The sequence below is a fragment of the Anthonomus grandis genome, chromosome 10 (assembly GCF_022605725.1).
Source record: "Anthonomus grandis grandis chromosome 10, icAntGran1.3, whole genome shotgun sequence".
NCBI classification, from domain to species: Eukaryota; Metazoa; Arthropoda; class Insecta; order Coleoptera; family Curculionidae; genus Anthonomus; species Anthonomus grandis.
The window spans coordinates 4,115,137-4,135,277 of NC_065555.1; the positions used below are offsets into that span (position 1 = coordinate 4,115,137).

A 20,141-nucleotide genomic window follows, 5' to 3' on the forward strand; every position below is an offset into this window, starting at 1 on the left:
ATTAAGATGGATTTTTCAATAAAACTGGGGCTCTTAAGAAAGACATTCCAAAAAAAATGGACATAAGACTTTATTTGAAAAATTCGTGTTTTTTTTTAATTCAAGACAGGACCTGGAATAACTTTTTTAATATAAATTTTTCAAAAAAATTCCAGGTCGGTATTCAAAATAAATAAAAATTGGGACTCTTAAGGAAGATTTTGGAAGGGCAGAATTTGAAGAAAAGAGACATCGTATTTCTTAAGATTATGCATTAAAAACCATATACTCCGCTCTAAATCCATTAACACTATACAGGGTGTTCCAAAAAAACACCTACTAATCCAAATTTAAGATGGAATACACTCCAAATAGAGCGGTTTATAACCTCCCTTAGCTGTAAAACTATTGACCCTAAGTACTAAAATGCCTTAACGTTAAAAGCCTTTTTCACCATAATACAAATTTTTATAAAATTTAATAAAATCCCTCCCCCAAGTCATAAGCAGCGAATAAGGGTAGGGGGACAGGGGCCATTTTTTTTTTTTATAAATTATTTAACAATTCAATGCCTACCTACTATATAATAATATGGTTTTATAGAGGCAACCCTATATAATACCAAAATACTCTCTATAACAATTACAAATTGATAAATTGGGTTTTTTTCGTCGTATAAAATTAAAAATTCAATTTTTTTTTTTTAATTTTGTTATTAAGGCTCTAAGGAGGGGGACATCTGACAACAGTGGTGGCGAACTCGCTGAACTTTTTGTCGATCGGGGTGCGGTCGTCGTACAGTGAGGGTGCCTGCAGGATTATTCCAGCAGTACCTAAACAAAGATGATTATATGTCATTTTATAATAGGAGTGACAAGGATAAGGGTTTAAATGGGTCATAACTTTTTTTTGGTTAATTTTTTTAAAAAATGTGTAGGATACTTTTTGTTTTGTTTTTAAAAAGGGGCGTCAGTTGTAAAAATCAATACTCTGATAATTTTCATGGATTTTGAGAAAAAAGGTGTTTTTTGGTTAAGGGGTTTTTCAGGATTTTCTCCCACTGTATGGAAAATAGAATGAAAATTTCTTTGTTTAATTATAGCCGTCACTTTTCTGAACAACTTTTGTGAAAACCATTTCTTTCTAGGACTAACAGTTTTTTTGTAAAAAAATAAAATTTGAATTGTTTCATAGGGTCTTATGAAAATTTATTATTTATTATTTTTTATTTGCTTTCCTACGGGTAATAGGGGTTTTTGTCATAGGACTTTTTTCATTGTCTTTTCATGCTTAGTATGTGACAATTTAATTTTTTTGATTTTGACCAATTTTTCAAAATTTAAGATTTTTAACTTTTTGGCCAAAAATCAAAAAACGCAAATAACTTCTTCTCGGTTCATTTTTTGAAAATAACCATAAAACACTTTTAATTTCCTGCTTAAAAAAAGCATCGATTACAACTGAAAAAATAATGAAAATTTTAATGGATTTTGAGAAAAAAGTCGTTTTTGGGTCAGAGGTTTTCCGGTGTTTTCTCCCACTGTATGGAATATAAAACAAAAATTTTGATTTCCAATTATAGCCGTTATAATTTCCAATAACTTTTATTTAAACTATTTTTTTGTAAAACCAATAGTTTTTTTGTAAAAAATTAAAATTTGAAAATTTTATTGCTTAACAGGCTCTTATGAAAATTATTATTTTTTATTTTTTCCTGGCTTTCCTATGGAAAACAGAGGATTTTCTTGTAAGACTTTTTTCATTGTCTATTTACGCTTAATATATGGTAATGTTATTTTTTTGATTTGGCCGACTTTCAGAAATTTTCAAAATTACCAGTCGGTTTTGGCCAAAAACCAAAAAACGGCCAATAACTTCATTATGATTAATTTTTTGAAAAAATCATAAAACACTTTTAATTTCCTGCTTAAAAAAAGCATCGATTACAACTGAAAAAATAATGAAAATTTTAATGGATTTTGAGAAAAAAGTCGTTTTTGGGTCAGAGGTTTTCCGGTGTTTTCTCCCACTGTATGGAATATAAAACAAAAATTTTGATTTCCAATTATAGCCGTTATAATTTCCAACAACTTTTATTTAAACTATTTTTTTGTAAAACTAACAGTTTTTTTGTAAAAAATTAAAATTTGAAAATTTTATTGCTTAACAGGCTCTTATGAAAATTATTATTTTTTTTTTTCCTGGCTTTTTTATGGAAAACAGAGGATTTTGTTATAATACTTTTTTCATTGTCTATTTACGCTTAGTATATAGAAATTTTATTTTTTTGATTTGGTCAACTTTCAGAAATTTTTCAAAATTTCCAGTTTTGGCCAAAAACCAAAAAACCGCCAATAACTTCATTATGATACATTTTTTGAAAAAAACCATAAAACACTTTTAATTTCCTGCTTAAAAAAAGCATCGATTTCAACTGAAAAAATAATGAAAATTTTAATGGATTTTGAGAAAAAAGTCGTTTTTGGTTGAGAGGTTTTCCGGTGTTTTCTCCCACTGTATGGAATATAAAACAAACATTTTGATTTCCAATTATAGCCGTTATAATTTCCATTAACTTTTATTTAAACTATTTTTTTGTAGAACCAACAGTTTTTTGGTAAAAAATTAAAATTTGAAAATTTTATTGCTTAACAGGCTCTTATGAAAATTATTATTTTTTATTTTTTCCTGGCTTTCCTATGGAAAACAGAGGATTTTGTTATAAGACTTTTTCCATTGTCTATTGACGCTTAATGTATAGAAATTTTATTTTTTTGATTTGGCCGACTTTCAGAAATTTTCAAAATTTCCAGTCAGTTTTGGCCAAAAACCAAAAAACCGCCAATAACTTCATTATGATACATTTTTTGAAAAAAAACATAAAACACTTTTATTTTCCTGCTTAAAGAAAGCATCGATTACAACTGAAAAAATAATGAAAATTTTAATGGATTTTGAGAAAAAAGTCGTTTTTGGTTCAGAGGTTTTCCGGAGTTTTCTCCCACTGTATGAAATATAAAACAAAAATTTTGATTTCTAATTATAGCCGTTATAATTTCCAACAACTTTTATTTAAACTATTTTTTTGTAGAACCAACAGTTTTTTGGTAAAAAATTAAAATTTGAAAATGTTATTGCTTAAAAGGCTCTTATGAAAATTATTATTTTTTATTTTTTCCTGGCTTTCCTATGGAAAACAGAGGATTTTGTTATAAGACTTTTTTCATTGTCTATTTACGCTTAATATATAGAAATTTTATTTTTTTGATTTGGCCGACTTTCAGAAATTTTCAAAATTTCCAGTCAGTTTTGGCCAAAAACCAAAAAACCGCCAATAACTTCATTATGATACATTTTTTGAAAAAAACCATAAAATACTTTTAATTTCCTGGATAAAAAAAGCATCGATTACAACTGAAAAAATAATGAAAATTTTAATGGATTTTGAGAAAAAAGTCGTTTTTGGGTCAGAGGTTTTCTGCTGTTTTCTCCCACTGTATGAAATATTAAACAAAAATTTTGATTTCCAATTATAGCCGTTATAATTTCGAACAACTTTTGTATGAGCTATTTTTTTGTAAAACCAACAGTTTTTTTGTAAAAAATTAAAATTTGAAAATTTTATTGCTTAACAGGCTCTTATGAAAATTATTCCTGGCTTTCCTATGGAAAACAGAGGATTTTGTTATAAGACTTTTTTTATTGTCTATTTACGCTTAATATATAGAAATTTTATTTTTTTGATTTGGCCGACTTTCAGAAATTTTCTAAATTTCCAGTTTTCGCCAAAAACCAAAAAACCGCCAATAACTTCATTATGATAAATTTTTTGAAAAAAAGTATAAAATACTTTTAATTTTCTCTTCAAAGGAAGCTTTGATTCCTAAAATAAAAATCATGAAAATTCCCATAGATTTTGAGAAAATTGCCTTTTCTGCATTAAGGGTTTTTCAGGATTTTCTCCAACTGTATGGAATATGAAACAAAAATTTATTTTTTTAATTATAGCCGCCATTATTCTAAACAACTTTTGTATAAAAAAATATTTTCTGGGACTAACAGTTTTTTGGTAAAAAATTAAAGTTTGAAAATTTTATTGCTTAACAGGTTCTTATGAAAATTATACTTTTTAATTTTTTCCTGGCTTTCCTATGGGAAACAGAGGATTTTGTCATAAGACTTTTTTCATTGTTTTTTAATGCTTAATATATGGTAATTTTATTTTTTTGATTTGGCTAGTTTTCAAAAATTTCCAGTTTTGGCCAAAAATCGAAAAAACGCAAATAACTTGACTATGATTAATTTTTTGAAAAAAAGTATAAGATACTTTTAATTTTCTCTTCAAGGGAAGACACACACTCCAGAGCGTCCTCTATTATATATATATATGACATTCCATGACCTTTTATTAACCTTCGTAGCATATACCAATAAATTCTAGCACTATACTCACCCACTAGCACCGCCAACGTAAATATCCAAAGGAACAACCGATCCAGGACCATAGCAACGTACTTCCAATCTTCTTTCACCTAAACCAAAAGATTTATTAATCCAATTCTTGCAATCAAGTTTTTAATTTCCCGCTAAAACACACCCGTGGACTCTCTTTTTTTGACGCGCCATCTATGATTTCCTAATGGTTCTTGAAACTCGGCTAGATGGCGCCACACTATTTTTTTTTTTAAATTAATTTGACTTACCTTCGTTGAATCCTCCACCATTTTCGTATGTTCCGCGATGAACCTGACGCAGAAACAAGTCTTGTGCACCTCCAGGGGACACTTGGAGTGACTGAACGCGGGATTTTTGAGCAAAAGGGGGCTCTTAAGACCGCCGGCGGGGCCCTCCGTACTACCGTTATCCAGCGACTCCGTGATGTCTTCGGAACCGGTGGCGGGGGTGGAGGCCATCGGACCGTGTATTTGGCACGTGCTACCAAAGGGACCACCATCTGATAAACTAATTAAAAAAAACAAACACACAAATTAAATTAGGTTAAAGCCCTTATTTAAAATAAACGGGAAGCGGTCATTGGCCCGTAAAAAGGTTAAGGGCGAGGCCTAAGGGTTTCAATTTAAATGTTGGGAAATGTTTACCGGGGACCGCTTAGGTGCTCTTAGGAGCTGTCAGGTTAAGAGTAGCCCGAAACAAACAAATGAGTGCGTGTGTGTAAACATCGTTCAATTAAGGGATGAAAATTGGACGTAAGGGCATGAAAGGCATTGAAAAAGTTTCCGAGTAAATAAGGGATGTGTGGACCGGGAAAATTCAAAAATATCTAATCCCTTAAGGCGGGTTATAATGTGACAACAGACAGACAGGCCGGTAATGGATCCGAAGCGAGATTCGCTGCTTATACTCCGTTCTAGTCACGTGTTCACTACCTCCTGTCAAAAATGTCCCTTTTGTAAGGGTGCAAAAAGTGGGTTTCGTTTTAAATTTTAAATAGTTCGGAAAATGTTTCTCCTCAGCAGGTTATTATATATGTATCGCCATCTAGTGTTAAAAATTGTAATAAAATGAGGTTTTTTTGAAGTAGCTCCTACGCCCCTGTACAATCTGTAAAATCCATTTGTGCAAACTAATTCATATCTTACCTTATTACGACCGTAAATAAATACCTGTCATATAATTTCTATTGCAAACATAAATATTTAATTTTTTATTAGATATATAATATTTTTTATTAAATATTTACAGCGAAATTAATAATAAATTCACAGGACGCCTATGACACGACCTAACCTAAGTGTCAACTATCAAATTAATGTCAAAATAACCATAACCTCTAATTTCTAGCAAGGAAACTATTATTGAAAAGATTAGTTGCTAAATTGAATAAAAATGTACTTCTTTACCTCTAATAAACAATAAACGTATATACCTAGCTGTCGGTGCATAAATATTTGATAAAAAGTTGCGTCAATGGTGGAGGCGCTACCCCTCAATTTGTTTATCACTCTTTAAAAGGCCTTAGTATTAAAGTCTCAGAAAACCAAGGAGAGTAACTATTCTTTGCTTAAAGTTCACCTGGAGTGCTTATAGTCATCAATAGGGAAAGCCTTCAGTTCTCATGGAAATCAATGGTTTAGGAAGAAAGTTATAAGGAGGTAAAAAGTGGCTCTGAGGAAATATAAACTATAAAACTTCATTACACCTGGTGTGCCTCAGGAAGGACAGTGAGTGTATTCAGTTGACTATACTCCTCTTTGCAAGAAATTGGCTTAAGAGTAAGGATATTAGGATATCAAGTATCTTCGATAAGGCTCAGACTATGTGCTTGAACAATCAATTAAAATTTCACAATGAGGGTCAAGGACTGTAGTAAATATGAAGGAGAGGATGAACAAGTGAATGAAAAGGACACAAAATGTGACCGAGTTGTAACACTCTTCTGACAGAAAGTGAGATATTTAAAAACGTGTGCACGGTAGACTCAATTTTCAAATTCAAATTATGCGGCAAGAATCCATTTTTTTCAGAAGACCCTTTATGTTTTAAGGTTAATCCATCGGTAATTAAATGTCGAGTGATAATTGTTTTAAAGTCAATGTTTAGGGAATTACTGATGATTGAAATAGAGGGAGCGACGGGATTCATAGCATGTCACTCTTATGGAATGGTCAATATCTTGTTAAATTGTGTTTAATTTACATTCGTTCAGAATTTAATTTTCTATCAGATGTTTCAAAAAATAAATAATTAAATTAAAATAACTTGCTTGCAATTATTTCTACAAGTTTCGTTGAAAAAGCAAAATTATGTATTTTTTGACGCTTATTAAGATGGTAAAAAAATAAAAATAATCGGTAACGTCGTTCTCAAAATAATCGCAAAAAAGCGCTAGAGAAACTGCGTCGTTGTCATTTATTATTTTATATTTTCCAGACAGTTGAAAAATAAATTTAGTCCATAAAGAACAAATGGCAACAGCGCGCTTTCAACTGCCTGGAATAAATTCAAGACAATTTTACTCTTGATTTTTTTTTCATTTATTCCAGGCAGTCGAAACTGCGCGGTTGTCATTTTCCATTTCTTCCAGACAATTGAACAATCGATATAGAAATGGTGTCTGGAAAAGATGACGACACTGCAGCTTTAACTGCCTGAAACAAATTAATGATAATTTTATTCCAGGCAGGCAGTCTTTTTTATTTTTCCACACCCTGGATAATGAATAATCCTTTTGAGGCAGATGAATATTTTTTTGCCAATCGAATTTCTGGCGTCTCATTGGTGAATGTATTATCACCACTAAGAAGTCACTATTTTATTTCTACTTTGCAAATGCGTGGAAACACAGCTTAACCGTATGACAGTTTCATTTCTCCCTCCTCTGTGTTTAAATTTCCCGCGCTTAATTAAATTTTCAATTTAGGCGCCACATTGGCCGATTTGGCAAACAAGGACCCTAGAATTTAATTTTTTTGACCGTTTAAGGTCATGGCTAGTTAATTTCCGATAGATGACAGCAGCACTAGGTAGAGGTTATTGAACCCGATTGACCAACTTGATTTAAATGTCAAAACTAGGTCGAGCTGAGCCATGATTTACTATAGGCAACCCGCAATTCTCGTAATGTTGCTTGTCTTTAAGTCAATATTTATAATTTTTTATTCAGAACATAAAATTCGATAACTTTTAAACTCCTCGTGCAGAACACAATTCAAATTTAGCGCCAATTTCGACCACTCTTCTGATCTTCTCATTTGACTAAAAAAGGCTTCAACTGACTATACGGATTTGTTTATTATTCCATATAGTAATGATGTCACTTTTATGATGGTTCCATTTAAGTTCAAATAGCTTCAACTTCCTGGAAGAATTTTTGAAATTCAAATTTGGCGCCAATTTCGGCCACGTCTTCCAAGACGAACGCCTCGTATGTCACAGGAAACAATTTCCGGTTAACTATAGGCAACCCGCACTTTTGGTGCTGCGTAGAAGGTTTTTTTACAGTTCCAAAATGACGTCATTCTTCTTATTTTCTTATTTGAGTAAAAAATGGCTTCAACTGAAGATCAGAAGAGTGACGTTATAAACTGCCTTGAATATTAAAAAAAAATCGTCCGGGCAGTTGAACTGTCGTCAGCTGTTCAATTTTCAAAAGTGGCGGATGGCTTTGTCAAAATTGGCGCCAAATTTAAATTTCAATAGGCCGAAAAAGCTTTATAATTATAGAATTTTAAAAGGAAGATTATATATAGTAGGCAACCAGCAGCACCATAATTGCGGGTTGATTATAGTAAATCATAAAGAGATGTCAACTGTTAACTATTGCCATCTATTACAAGTAAAGGCACCATAACGATATACTGTTATAAATTTAAAATGATAGACGATGGAACCTTTGAAATTTGCGCCAAATTTGAAAATTTGAGATTTTTTAGAGGATAGCGCAGGCAAAAATTTCAATTTTTATTTCTTCAATAACCGCTACCTAGTGCCGTCATTGTTAAGTAAAAGTTCCTTAATACTCCATGCTCTAAAGTAAAAATTAAAGAAGTTATTGAGGTTTGACGTAAAGGGCGACCAAGCGACCTTATCTGCTTTGACAACCTATAACTCGCTTATTATTAACATTAGGGAAAATTTATTAAAATAACGTTGGTTCAGAATCTAATTGTCGATCCATTAAGCAAAAATTCAATGGTTTTTCCTCAATATCTTCCTAATAAACCTACTCAAAAAAAAAGACGCCTTTCAAGAACATCTTTCAATTCTCTTTTATTACGGTCGCACGTAATAAAGGGAAAAATCAAAGTATTGACGAAACTTTTCTTCCTCGGTAAAGTCTTTTGGGTGGTTATACTTCGGCATCCCTTTTCAACCCCTCCCGCGACAAAGCCTATTTAAAAATACTCGAAAATTCCGCTCCGATACGCCCGACGGTCTATTGTGCGGAAATACCTTTTATTTGAACTTACTCTCTTTCAGAGAAGTTTATCGATTCAATAGCATATTAAAAAAAAGGGATTTTCACGAACAATTTTTAAGAAATTCTCATTGATAAGTACCGAATTGACTGTGGCACATACAACCTCCCCACTTGCTTTGTATGAATGTATAAAGTTAACCAGTTGAATTTCATAGAAATCTAGCGTTTTCTATGTAAACGCGACCCCAAACAAGAAAATAAATAACGATTTATTGTATCGTAAAGGGTCGGAGAAGTTCAAAGTTCCAACAACATGAGTACGGAGATACGTTATCCTCGGGGCACAACAAAACCTCAAGGGGCCTCAAAATAATATGTCGAGATGCCGCTCCTAGGACGCCCTTGGCTTTTATACTTGTTTGGGGACAAATAAATTGTCTTTAATTTATATAGGAGGAACCGTGGACTTTCACGTGCTTTTAAGACAATAAAGAAATATTTCCATCATGACTTGACCAAAGCATCTGACTGGGTCTCTCATAGAGGTTTCCTAAATATAGTTTTCTACTTGTATGTATCTTACAACCACATCCCATAAGGCATTTGTACCCCTTAAGGATTTACTCTGGACCCAATTCTCTTTCTCGTTTATGTAATAATGATGTGTGCTTTCAAAGATTGCCTGGAAGTAGTGTTTTTCTCTCATAATTTGTCAGATTATACTACACCATCGCATCATTCTCTTAATAGTGTCTAGATCACTTGGAAATAGTAAGTAAGTAATGATCAAATATCTTATATAAAGTGAACAATATTTTACCTAAGTACCAATCTGGATTCCGTGAGGGTATTAGCTGCTCCACTGCTTTGCTTAAAATTACGAGTGACATCTTGTTTTTTTGAGAGTTACTTAATAAAGAAGAGCGAGGCTGTTGGCCTGCATGATAAACTGGGTAATTTGCTTATGTCCAATTTTTGGCTGGTGGAGACAAGGGTACCTCAGGGCTTCATTCCTGATATATTATCTCCCTTTAAGTGAACCTAAAGATCTGATCCGAGCGATTAGAAAAATCAATGATGATGACTTGAGCAACATTTCTAACTGGGCGGAGCACAACTCTTTGTTGATTAACCCTCGAAAAACACAAGCAATTCTATTTTCTAAAATCAATATAGAAACTGATAATCTTATTATACATGTTAATGGGAGTGTGGTTGACTGGCAGGAAAAAGTAAAAAATCTCGGGTTATACATGGACCAACCATTAAAATTTGATTTTCATATTAATAATGTATGTGGACAGGCCTATTGTAAATTAAAATCAATTAACGAATACAAATACATCCTCCCTGAAGAAACCAAAAAAAGACTTACAGAATCTCTAATTCCTAGACACTGTCTATGAACTAGATCTCTCAGAATATAATCAATTTAAATTACAAAAAATATTCAAAACAGAGGTGCCAGATATGTCAGATGTGTACCTAGAGTTAGAGAGCAGGCACGCGCTCAAAATTGAGCAAGTATCTCAAAAGCAAATTGACCTCTGGCCCAGATCTAATTCCTAGTTTTTTAGCTAAGGACTGCTCTGTTGCACTTACAGACCCTCTGCTCCATATTTTTAATCTGATCCTTAACACAGGTATGTTTCCCAATATCTGGAAGCAAGCCAAAGTTTGCCCTATCTTTAAAAAGGGCGATGCTGGAACAATCGAGAACTATCGCCCTATATCCATTCTGTGCAATTTCTCAAAGTTATTCGAGTTGGCTCTTTATAAATTAATTTTTCCCAAGGTTAAGTCCATATGCTGGCCAACGATCAACATGGCTTTGTTTCTGGCCGCTCATGTACTACACAAACCTAGCATTCTTCTCTCAGTTTGTGTGCGAAGCACTTAATGATGGAGGTCAAATCGATGTTATCTACACAGACTTTCAAAAGGCTTTTGACCAGACTGACCACTTCATCCTATTAAATAAGCTTGAACACTTGATAAAGCTTCTTAACTCCTATTTAGTTGACCGCTCTCAGTTTGCAGTGGTCGAAGGCTTTAGATCTGCTTGTTTTTCACCCACCTCTGGAGTTCCTCAGGGTTCTAACTTGAGCCCCCTTCTCTTTAACGTTTTCGCTAATGACTTGATCTCCACCCTTAATTGCTCTCGGTTAGCATATGCTGATGACCTAAAGATTTTCCATATGATTGACTCTATATCAGATTGTGGTCAACTGCAAGAGAACATCAATACTGTACACCATTGGTGCACTTTGAACCGGCTTAACCTTAATGTTTCCAAGTGTAATGTGGCCAGCTACTTTCGAATCAAAAGCCCAGTTGTCTTTAATTACTCAGTTAATAGAGAGTCTCTGGCAAGGTCTATACCTGTTTTAAGAATCTTGGAGTCACCTTTGACCAAAAATTTTCTTTTATCCCTCACATCGAAGATATTGTTTCTAGAGCTACTCGCATGCTGGGCTTTATTATTAGAAATTGCAAACTTTTTTCGAACACTGCCACTGCCAAAACTCTCTACTATGCATTTGTTAGATCCAGGCTGGAGTACAGCTCCCTCATTTGGTCTCCCATTTACAACCAGCACATTCACCTATTAGAATCAGTCCAACGGCGATTCCTTAAATGTTTGGCATTTAAGGATGATGGACTCTATCCTCCAAGGGGTTTTGACCATAACCTGCTGCTCTCTAGATATACTGAACGGTCACTTGCGAAGAGAAGAGAAATGCATTCGGTGAAATTCTTGTTTAATTTACTTAACCATAAAATTGACTGCCCATCCCTTTTGCAAAGGATTTGCTTTCATATACCACGCCCAGGATCTAGACAGTGTCCAGCTTTTAACTTGGACACAGCCAGGTCCAACATTCTGTACCTATTCACTTTATGTGTCAAAACGTTAACACTATTGCTGATTCTTGTGACATTCACCATGACAATTTGGCACTTATTTTGAATCACCTGCATTCATTAATTCACCTGCTGTCATTAATTCTTGATTCTTATCCTAATTTAGTGTTGATTTTTTATTATTTATTTTCTCAAACTCACTACTTTTTTTATTACATAGCAATTCTTTTATAGTTTAGTTGCATGAATCTACTTCGTATCGTACTTGTACATTTATATATTTAATTGATTTTCCTGTAACTGGGTATGTGTAACCTGTTGGAAATAAAGCTTATTATTATTATTATATCAGAAAAGCAACGGCAATTAGTGCATATGGGTTCCATAGTGCCTAAAATCACTATCTCAGTTAACCCAAATTATTTAGCAGAATTTTCTAAGCTTCCTGGTGAATGCCATGAAGTAAATATCAGGGGAAAAAATAGTTTGAATATTCCCAGGCATAATACAGAGTTTTTTGAGTCAAGAGAATCTTAAAATGTTAAGCTGTCCCTGTTTTAAGAAGAAACTAAAAGATTTTATCAGGAGTGGTAAGCTGTGATGAGTCAGTCTGTGATTTTTTTAAAATTTGTCAGTATATTTGAAAGCGGATATTTCATTACTTATTGCCTAATGGCTAAATCTTTATTGGTAATTATTACCTTTTCATATTTTTGTTAATAAAATATACTTTATTTTATTTTAGTGTTTTTCTCTCTTAATTTGTCAGATTCTAACCAAAAAAACATCCCTTTATTTCCATACTGTTCTATTTCTGAGAGTGACATAGGGATATATCAATGACGGACTGATCCTTAGGCACCATTAAATACCTTATTTACTAACCTGGAAAAAAACTCGGTTACAAGTGCGTGAATTGTAGATCACACCCTGATAAACAAAAAGGGTTAATATAATAACCTCTCCCCCATTTTCCATTTAGAATTTTCGCCAGAAAGAGAAAAGTGTTATAAAAATGAAATAAAGGGGAAAATTATCATGAAGGTTGAGGATTTGTTGATTTTCCAAATTTGAGCGGATTTTGATTAATTAAACTGGGGGTTTGGTATACGCTTTAAGGGATGAATTATGGAGATCAAGGGCCTCAGGGAGAACCCGCTGTTAGAAACGCCTAAGGGCAATCTATGAATTTGCCATAAACTGTTTAAATAATTAATGTCCGCCTATATGTTCAATCGCTTATATAATATGTTCCGAAATTAGTCGTCGATATATTTTAACAAGGGATTCTATAAGCCAAAATAAGGTCAAAAATTTCACCCCATTGCTTTATTAGGATTATAAATAAAACCTAATATAAAGTCAGAGACCGTTAATGAATAAAATGATTTTATATACAAGGTGTCTACTATAAAAACCGTCAAACTTTAAGAGGTGATTAAACAAGTCATTTGCTACAAAAAAGTCGTATAACATTTTTTCGAAAAGTTATTAGTTCTTCTGGTATTTAACATTTCTTGATTTTGTCAAATTTCTTTGTTTTTTTTCATATAAACAAGAATATCTCCGTTATTGTTACCACCACATAAAATTCAGATATACCACCTGAAAGAGAATTAAATTTGCTATAAGATGGGTATATTTAAGTTTTTCAGTAATTTTTTTATACCGGGTGTTATCAGAAGTTAAATGTTGGATGCAAACAGAAAAATACTTTTCACCGATGAGGCTAATTTCTCCAGGGACGCAACTATGAACTTCCACAATAACCACATATGGCATTATGAGAACCCACATGCTGTGGCAGAAAACCGTCATCAGCACCAGTTTTCACTTAATGTATGGGTCGGCATTATTGAAAACTTTCTCATCGGTCCATTTTTTTTTACCAGCAAGGTTGACTGGACAAGTGTATCAAGAATTTCTTGAAAATGAATTACCGGCGATGCTAGAAGATGTCCCCATTCAGTTGAGACAGCAAATGTTTTTTTTTACATGACGGTGCTCCAGCCCATTTTAGTTTAGTGGCTCGGCAGTATTTGGATATTACGTATCCAAATCGTTGGATAGGTCGGGGAAGTATTCACCATTGGCCCCCACGGTCTCCCGACTTAAATCCGCTGGATTTTTTTTTGTGGGGCCACCTTAAATCACTGGTTTATAGAAATCCAATTGATAATGTGGAGGAATTGCGTAATGGTATTATTATAACGTCTTGTGACATAATTCGGCAGACATCAGGAATTTTTGAACGTGTCCGCCAATCAATGCGACGTCGATTAGATGCTTGTATTGATGTTGGAGGAGCACACTTTGAATAACTTTTGTAAAAATAATAATATTACTTAAATAAATAATAAAAAATTATATATTTTTTTATCACTTAAAAACTTGTATTTTAATTTTAAAGATTGTAGAAACAAAAGTTTTAAATCCTCAATTACATTTTTATTAAATTGGGCTGGCTTTTGTACTAAATTAATTAATAAAAATTTTATTATTTATTATTAAAATTGCAATAAACCAAAAAAAAACGAATAATTACTAGAATACAGAAAGTCTAATCAAATCTGAGCAACATGTCCATGGTTTTTAATTTTTTGTGCGAAAACCGTGCATCTAACGGATCAAACATATTGCAAATAAAACGGGGCATTTAAAAATATTTTTTAATAGGGTAGGGTTGCCCTTTGGACCTTTGAAGATTTGAGCAAACCGACAACAAGTGGCGCCATCTGTCAACGTCAACTAAAACTACACCTCGAAAACTGTTAGAGTTTCAACACGTGTGCGTCTGTAAACAACGGTTGAGGAAATATTAGTGTTTTCGTGATTTTTTTACTTCCGATACAAATATGCTAGTACTTACCGTTCAAGTAAGTAATCACAACATTTATAAAATCATTATTTCTCAAGATTCATTAAAGAGGCCATAGTTTAGGGGTTATTTTAGTGACCTAACCTCCAAATTGGTAAAATCCGTTGTGGGTGAAATTTGATATTGTTTAGTTTTGAGAACGAGGTTCCTAAATTGGACAGCAATTGACTTGTAAATTGAACCGGTCCAATTTAGGCAACCACTTCCATTTACTTAGTTCTTAATATTTTTTTTCAGAATGTCATCACGTGGTAAATACGACAAGTGGAGCACAGAAGATTTAAGCAGTGCTATTTCCGCTATTCATAATGGTTCTTATGGGCTTAATGAATGTGCAAGGTTGTTTAAAGTACCTAAAGCTACACTAAAAAGACATCTTGAAGAGAAAAACAAACGGGCAAATAATTCAATTAAAAAAATGGGCAGGTTTAGTGTATTTAATGAAGAAGTTGAAGCAGAATTGGCTAGGCATATTTTGATTTTCGAAGAGCGAATGTTCGGGATGGGCACACGAGACGTCCGCAAACTGGCATTTGAATTGGCAACAAGAAACAATTTGAAACATAATTTCAACACAGATAAACGTATGGCAGGCAAAAAGTGGTATTATGGTTTCATGTCAAGACATAAAGAAATATCGTTACGGCAGCCGGAGAAAACATCAATGGCAAGGGCTGCAGGATTTAGCAAAGTACGAGTTAATAAATTCTATGAACTTTTAAAAAAAATCTGTGAAGAGGATAAATTGACCGCCACACGCATATTCAACGTCGACGAGACAGGCTTGCCAACCGTAACAACGGCAATGTCAGAAAATATTAGCCAAGAAGGGAAAACATCAAATTGGGAGCATTTCTAGTGGAGAGAGGGGGGCAAATACTACTGTGGTTTGTTGTGCAAGTGCAGCAGGGCAGTTTGTACCACCCATGATAATTTTTAAGAGGAAACGTTTTCAAGAGGAACTTTCATTAGGTGCTCCGCCTGGCAGCATTGTCACTATTAGCGATACTGGATATATCAGTAGCGATCTTTTGTGACATGGCTTAAACATTTTATTAAAACAGTTAAGCTAAGCCCTGAGACCCCTGTTTTGTTATTGTTGGACGGCCACAGCAGCCACAGCAAAAACCTAAAAGCTCTACAAATTGCCAGGGATAATGGAATTAGGTTGTTGCAGTTACCAAATCACACAACACACAGACTCCAACCGTTGGATGTTGGATTCTTCACAGCCTTTCAAAATGTTTATGGACAATGCATTCAAAATGGTTGCGAAATAACGTGGGTCGAACTGTATCAATGTTTCAGGTTTCCGGGATAATTGGAGAGGCTTATGGGCTTGCTGCAAACAGTGAGAAACGCACAGAACGCTTTTCGTGCTAGTGGCATTTGGCCTATAGATGAAAATGTTTTTAAAGAATCTGATTTTGCAGCTTCAATGATGTTTGACAGTGCATCAACAACTCTAACCATGAATCCCAACAGGAGGCATCCTCTTCTGAAGAAGATAATATTCCATTGGCGCAAGTCGTTAGGTCGCAAGGATTACGAACGAAGAGAGCAGCATCAACTTCCCTAAATATTTCAGTCCAGGATATTTCGCCGTTACCTATAAAAAAATCAAAATCATCAAAAGTTTGCCGCACCCAGGACGCAGTTGAATTGACTAGTTCCCCGTACAAAAACGAACTTGAAGCAAGAGCTAAGACATTTAAAGCAAAATCGGTTAAAACTACTTTAAAATTTTCAAAGATTAATGATAAAAAAAAGGTAGCAAAATTAGGTGGAGCTAAATCGGACAGCTGGTATTGTGAAATATGCGAGTCTGAATCAGTCGAAGAAATGATCCAGTGTCTTAAATGTAAAATTTGGTTTCATGCAAAATGTGTCAATGTATCGCTAAAAACTAAGATATTTTATTATTCAAACTGTAAAACTTAAGATTATGATTTTTAATATTACATAATAATAAAGATTTTTGACATTTAGGTTAAGTTTATCAGTTAAAAAACGTTAAATATTAGTTTATGTTATGCTAATATATATCTTTTTTCGCGTTCCTCATGTTTAAATATAGGTTTTAACATCGGTCCAATTTAGGGTGCTAATGGTTCAATTAAGGATACCGGTATCCCAAATTGGACTTGTGTTTATATTTTTTTCATTTGAAAAATAAAATATTATAAAGTACCATGTATCTATTATTTGTGAATTTTTGGAATATAAACAGTACTTAGTAAATGATTTTTATAATAAAATTTTGAAATATTTATTAACATGTGTAATACAATAGATGTTTGAAAAGTGGTCCAAATTAGGATACCTTACCCTACAAGAAAAATCAGTGGCGTACAATTTTTCTTTATAAAAGTATTCAGCGGAAAACCCGCACACACCCACTGGAGAACATAAAAATGTTGGTAAATGGCTCTGGATACACAGACCCTGCATACCAATCTTTGGACAAATATCTACAGGGGTATTTAAGTTATCGAACAAAAATCATTTTTTTGTTGAAACTTTACCACCCTGTAGCTCAAAATCTAAAAGGTTTAGGACCTATGTTTATAGGAACTTTTTTGCGAATTTTTGTCCAAAGAACACGTTCCTGAATTTTGTCGCAATATATAAAAAACACCCTGTATACAAATATACAGGGTGTCCGCTAATTAATGGTACATGGAAAAACCACAGACTCCTGATGTAAAAATATTACGAATTAACTATATTTACCTATATCCAAAAGTTGATATTAACCTGAGATACAGGGCGTTAACTTTTTTTCACAAAAATTTGTAGTTAGGGGTTTCTTAGGTCGAGAAATTCATTTTTTTTAACAAATTGAGTGTACAATGTAGGGAGCGCTGTCTGCGACCTCTGTTTCTATTTCATAAGGTCATTTGTGCTTAACTGTATTTAAGTTTTTATTGAAAATAATACTTTTTTCATATTTTTTACGTAAAAAAGGTATACTAAGTTGAAGTCGCTCAGAGTTACCGTTTTGGAGATATTTGTATTTAAATTATTTAGTGCACCATGCACTCGACCCCGGCTGAATAATTAATATAATCGGGAAATAATTCGCTTTTTTAAAGTAAGCTATCAGAAAGCAAATGAACTTTAGAGACGCAGTTGGTAAGAAACCGCCATGTTGTTGTTGTTTGTTGATTAGTTTAAAGTTGTCAGAAAATATTAAATTAGTGTTTTCTGTGATTTTGCATCCAGTTTACTGTTTTGTTGAATTTTTAAATTTTTCGTAAGTTCAGAAACAATGCAAATCTTTTTTCAAATGCCGAAATGAGGGATATGTTGTGTGTATATGCGCAGGCAAATTTTAATGGACGCGAAGCCTATAGACGATATTCAGAACTCTATCCAAATCGAAGACAACCTGATTTTAAGATCTTCAAAAATCTTTACGATCGATTAGGAGAAACAGGTACATTTCGTCCTAAACGGAATTCCGCAGGGCGCCCGAAGGTTATAACTCCAGAACAAGAAGTAGAAATTCTGGTCCGCGTGGCTGAAAATCCGGAAATAAGTGCAAGACATGCTGCTGCGGCAACTGGAGTAGGCAAGTCATCCATTTGTAAAATATTTCACGAAGGGCGTCTTTATCCGTATCATTTCACTCCTGTGCAAAATTTATTAGAAAATGATTTTGCGCCCAGGATAGAATTTGCCCGTTTTTGCCGTGCCCAAATAAATGCCGACCCCATGTCTCTGAATAAGATACTATTTACTAATGAAGCAACGTTTACACGTAGAGGCATTTTCAATTTTAGAAATAAACACACATGGGCATTACAAAATCCACATTCAGTACACGAACGTCATTTCCAACATGAATTCAAAATTAATGTATGGTGTGGTATAATCGATAATCATTTATTGGGCTCTTTCGAACTACCGCCCAATTTAAACGGGGAGCTCTACCTTGAGATCCTAGAAACACATTTACCAGATTTTCTCGATGATATTCCGCTGGACATAAGGCAACATATGTATTTCATGCAAGACGGAGCGCCAGCAAACTTCTCTAGAGCTGTCAGAGAGTACCTGAACAACCGTTTTCCTAATCGCTGGATAGGTCGTGGGAGCCAGAGGCCATGGCCGGCGCGAAGTCCCGATTTTAACCCGCTGGATTTTTGTGTATGGGGCTATATGAAGTCGCTCGTTTACAAAGAAATAGTGAATTCCAGGGAAGAACTATGGCAGAGAATTTTATATGCTGCACAAAAGCTACGAAACGAACAATTATTTTTTTAAATTAGGAGATTTTTCAGCAAAAGAACTGTTAAATGTATTGAAGTGAATGGTAGACATTTTGAACAGTTTTTGTCAAAAGCAGATCTATTTTTTACTAAATCTCGTCACAGTTTCAAAATGGAAAAGTTATCAGTCGCATAGTTAAGTTTGTTTTCGTTAATGTTATTTTCTTTCAATAGATTTTCTAGTGTCATAGTTATTTTAAATAAAGTTAATTACATGATAATCCAATTTTTGTCTGCATTATTCTCAATGACTTATACTAAATGTTTTACATCATAAATTTGGTAAAGAGTAACAAGACATTATTGCTTGCTTGAGCTGCTGTACTAAATAATTTGAAGGCAGATATCTCGAAAACGGCGACTCTGAGCGACCCGAAAGTAGTATACCTTTTTTACGTAAAAAATATGAAAAAAGTATTATTTTCAATAAAAACTTAAATACAGTTAAGCACAAAAAAGTTATGACCTTATGAAAGAGCAAAAGATGTCGCAGACAGCGCTCCCTACATTGTACACTCAATTTGTTAAAAAAAATGAATTTCTCGAACTAAAAAACCCCTAACTACAAATTTTTGTGAAAAAAAGTTGGGGAAAAACGAAAAAAAAGTTTTAAGTTTAACACCCTGTATCTCAGTTAATATCAACTTTTGGATATAGGTAAATATAGTTAAATCGTAATATTTTTACATCAAGAGTCTGTGGTTTTTCCATGTACCATTAATTAGCGGACACCCTGTATATGTATTATACAAGCTGTCCAGAAATTAGACGTCAATATTTTAACCACGTATTCTCACACAAAATAAGATTAAAATTTTATATAAAGTAGGGTCCAAAACGTCTTAGTTTTTAAGATACAGCGTGTTAAAAATCAAGAGGGAATAGATGAAGGGGGCGGTTTTTTTTAATTTATTTTTATAAACTTTTAATACTCAAACAAACTAAAATTAGGAATTGGATTGTCTTGAAGAGTGGGTAACACAGGGAAGGGGTGAGAAAATTTTACCCCAGATTTGTTGAAGTTTTTTAAATAAATAAGAACTCACCGTTTTCGAGAAAAATACTTTTGAACATTTCATTAAAAATGTATTGAAGTGGGGATAGTATTTTTTACGTGCATTTTTTATACATAAATCCTTTTATTAACGATATACAAATCAAACTATCAATTATAAAGGTAGTGCATAGTATTATAATAAAAAGTATACACTATTAAAAGTGTAACGTCATTGGGCTATTTATTTATGCGTACCTCGAGTGAAAA

General features: G+C 33.4%; 1 protein-coding gene across 6 annotated transcripts in view; it reads right to left on the bottom strand.

The window, feature by feature from the left end:
- The window catches only part of LOC126740912 (acetylcholine receptor subunit alpha-like), a 141,706-nt gene continuing 121,565 nt past the window's right edge, over window positions 1-20,141 (bottom strand). For all 6 annotated transcript variants that reach the window (XM_050447100.1, XM_050447101.1, XM_050447099.1 and 3 more), the window contains 3 exons: window positions 4,683-4,941; window positions 4,433-4,511; window positions 1-812 (listed from right to left, as the gene is read on the bottom strand). In XM_050447100.1, coding sequence (XP_050303057.1) covers window positions 703-812; window positions 4,433-4,511; window positions 4,683-4,941 — 448 coding nt within the window. In that variant the 3' untranslated portion in view covers window positions 1-702. The remainder of the gene's footprint in view (window positions 813-4,432; window positions 4,512-4,682; window positions 4,942-20,141) is intronic.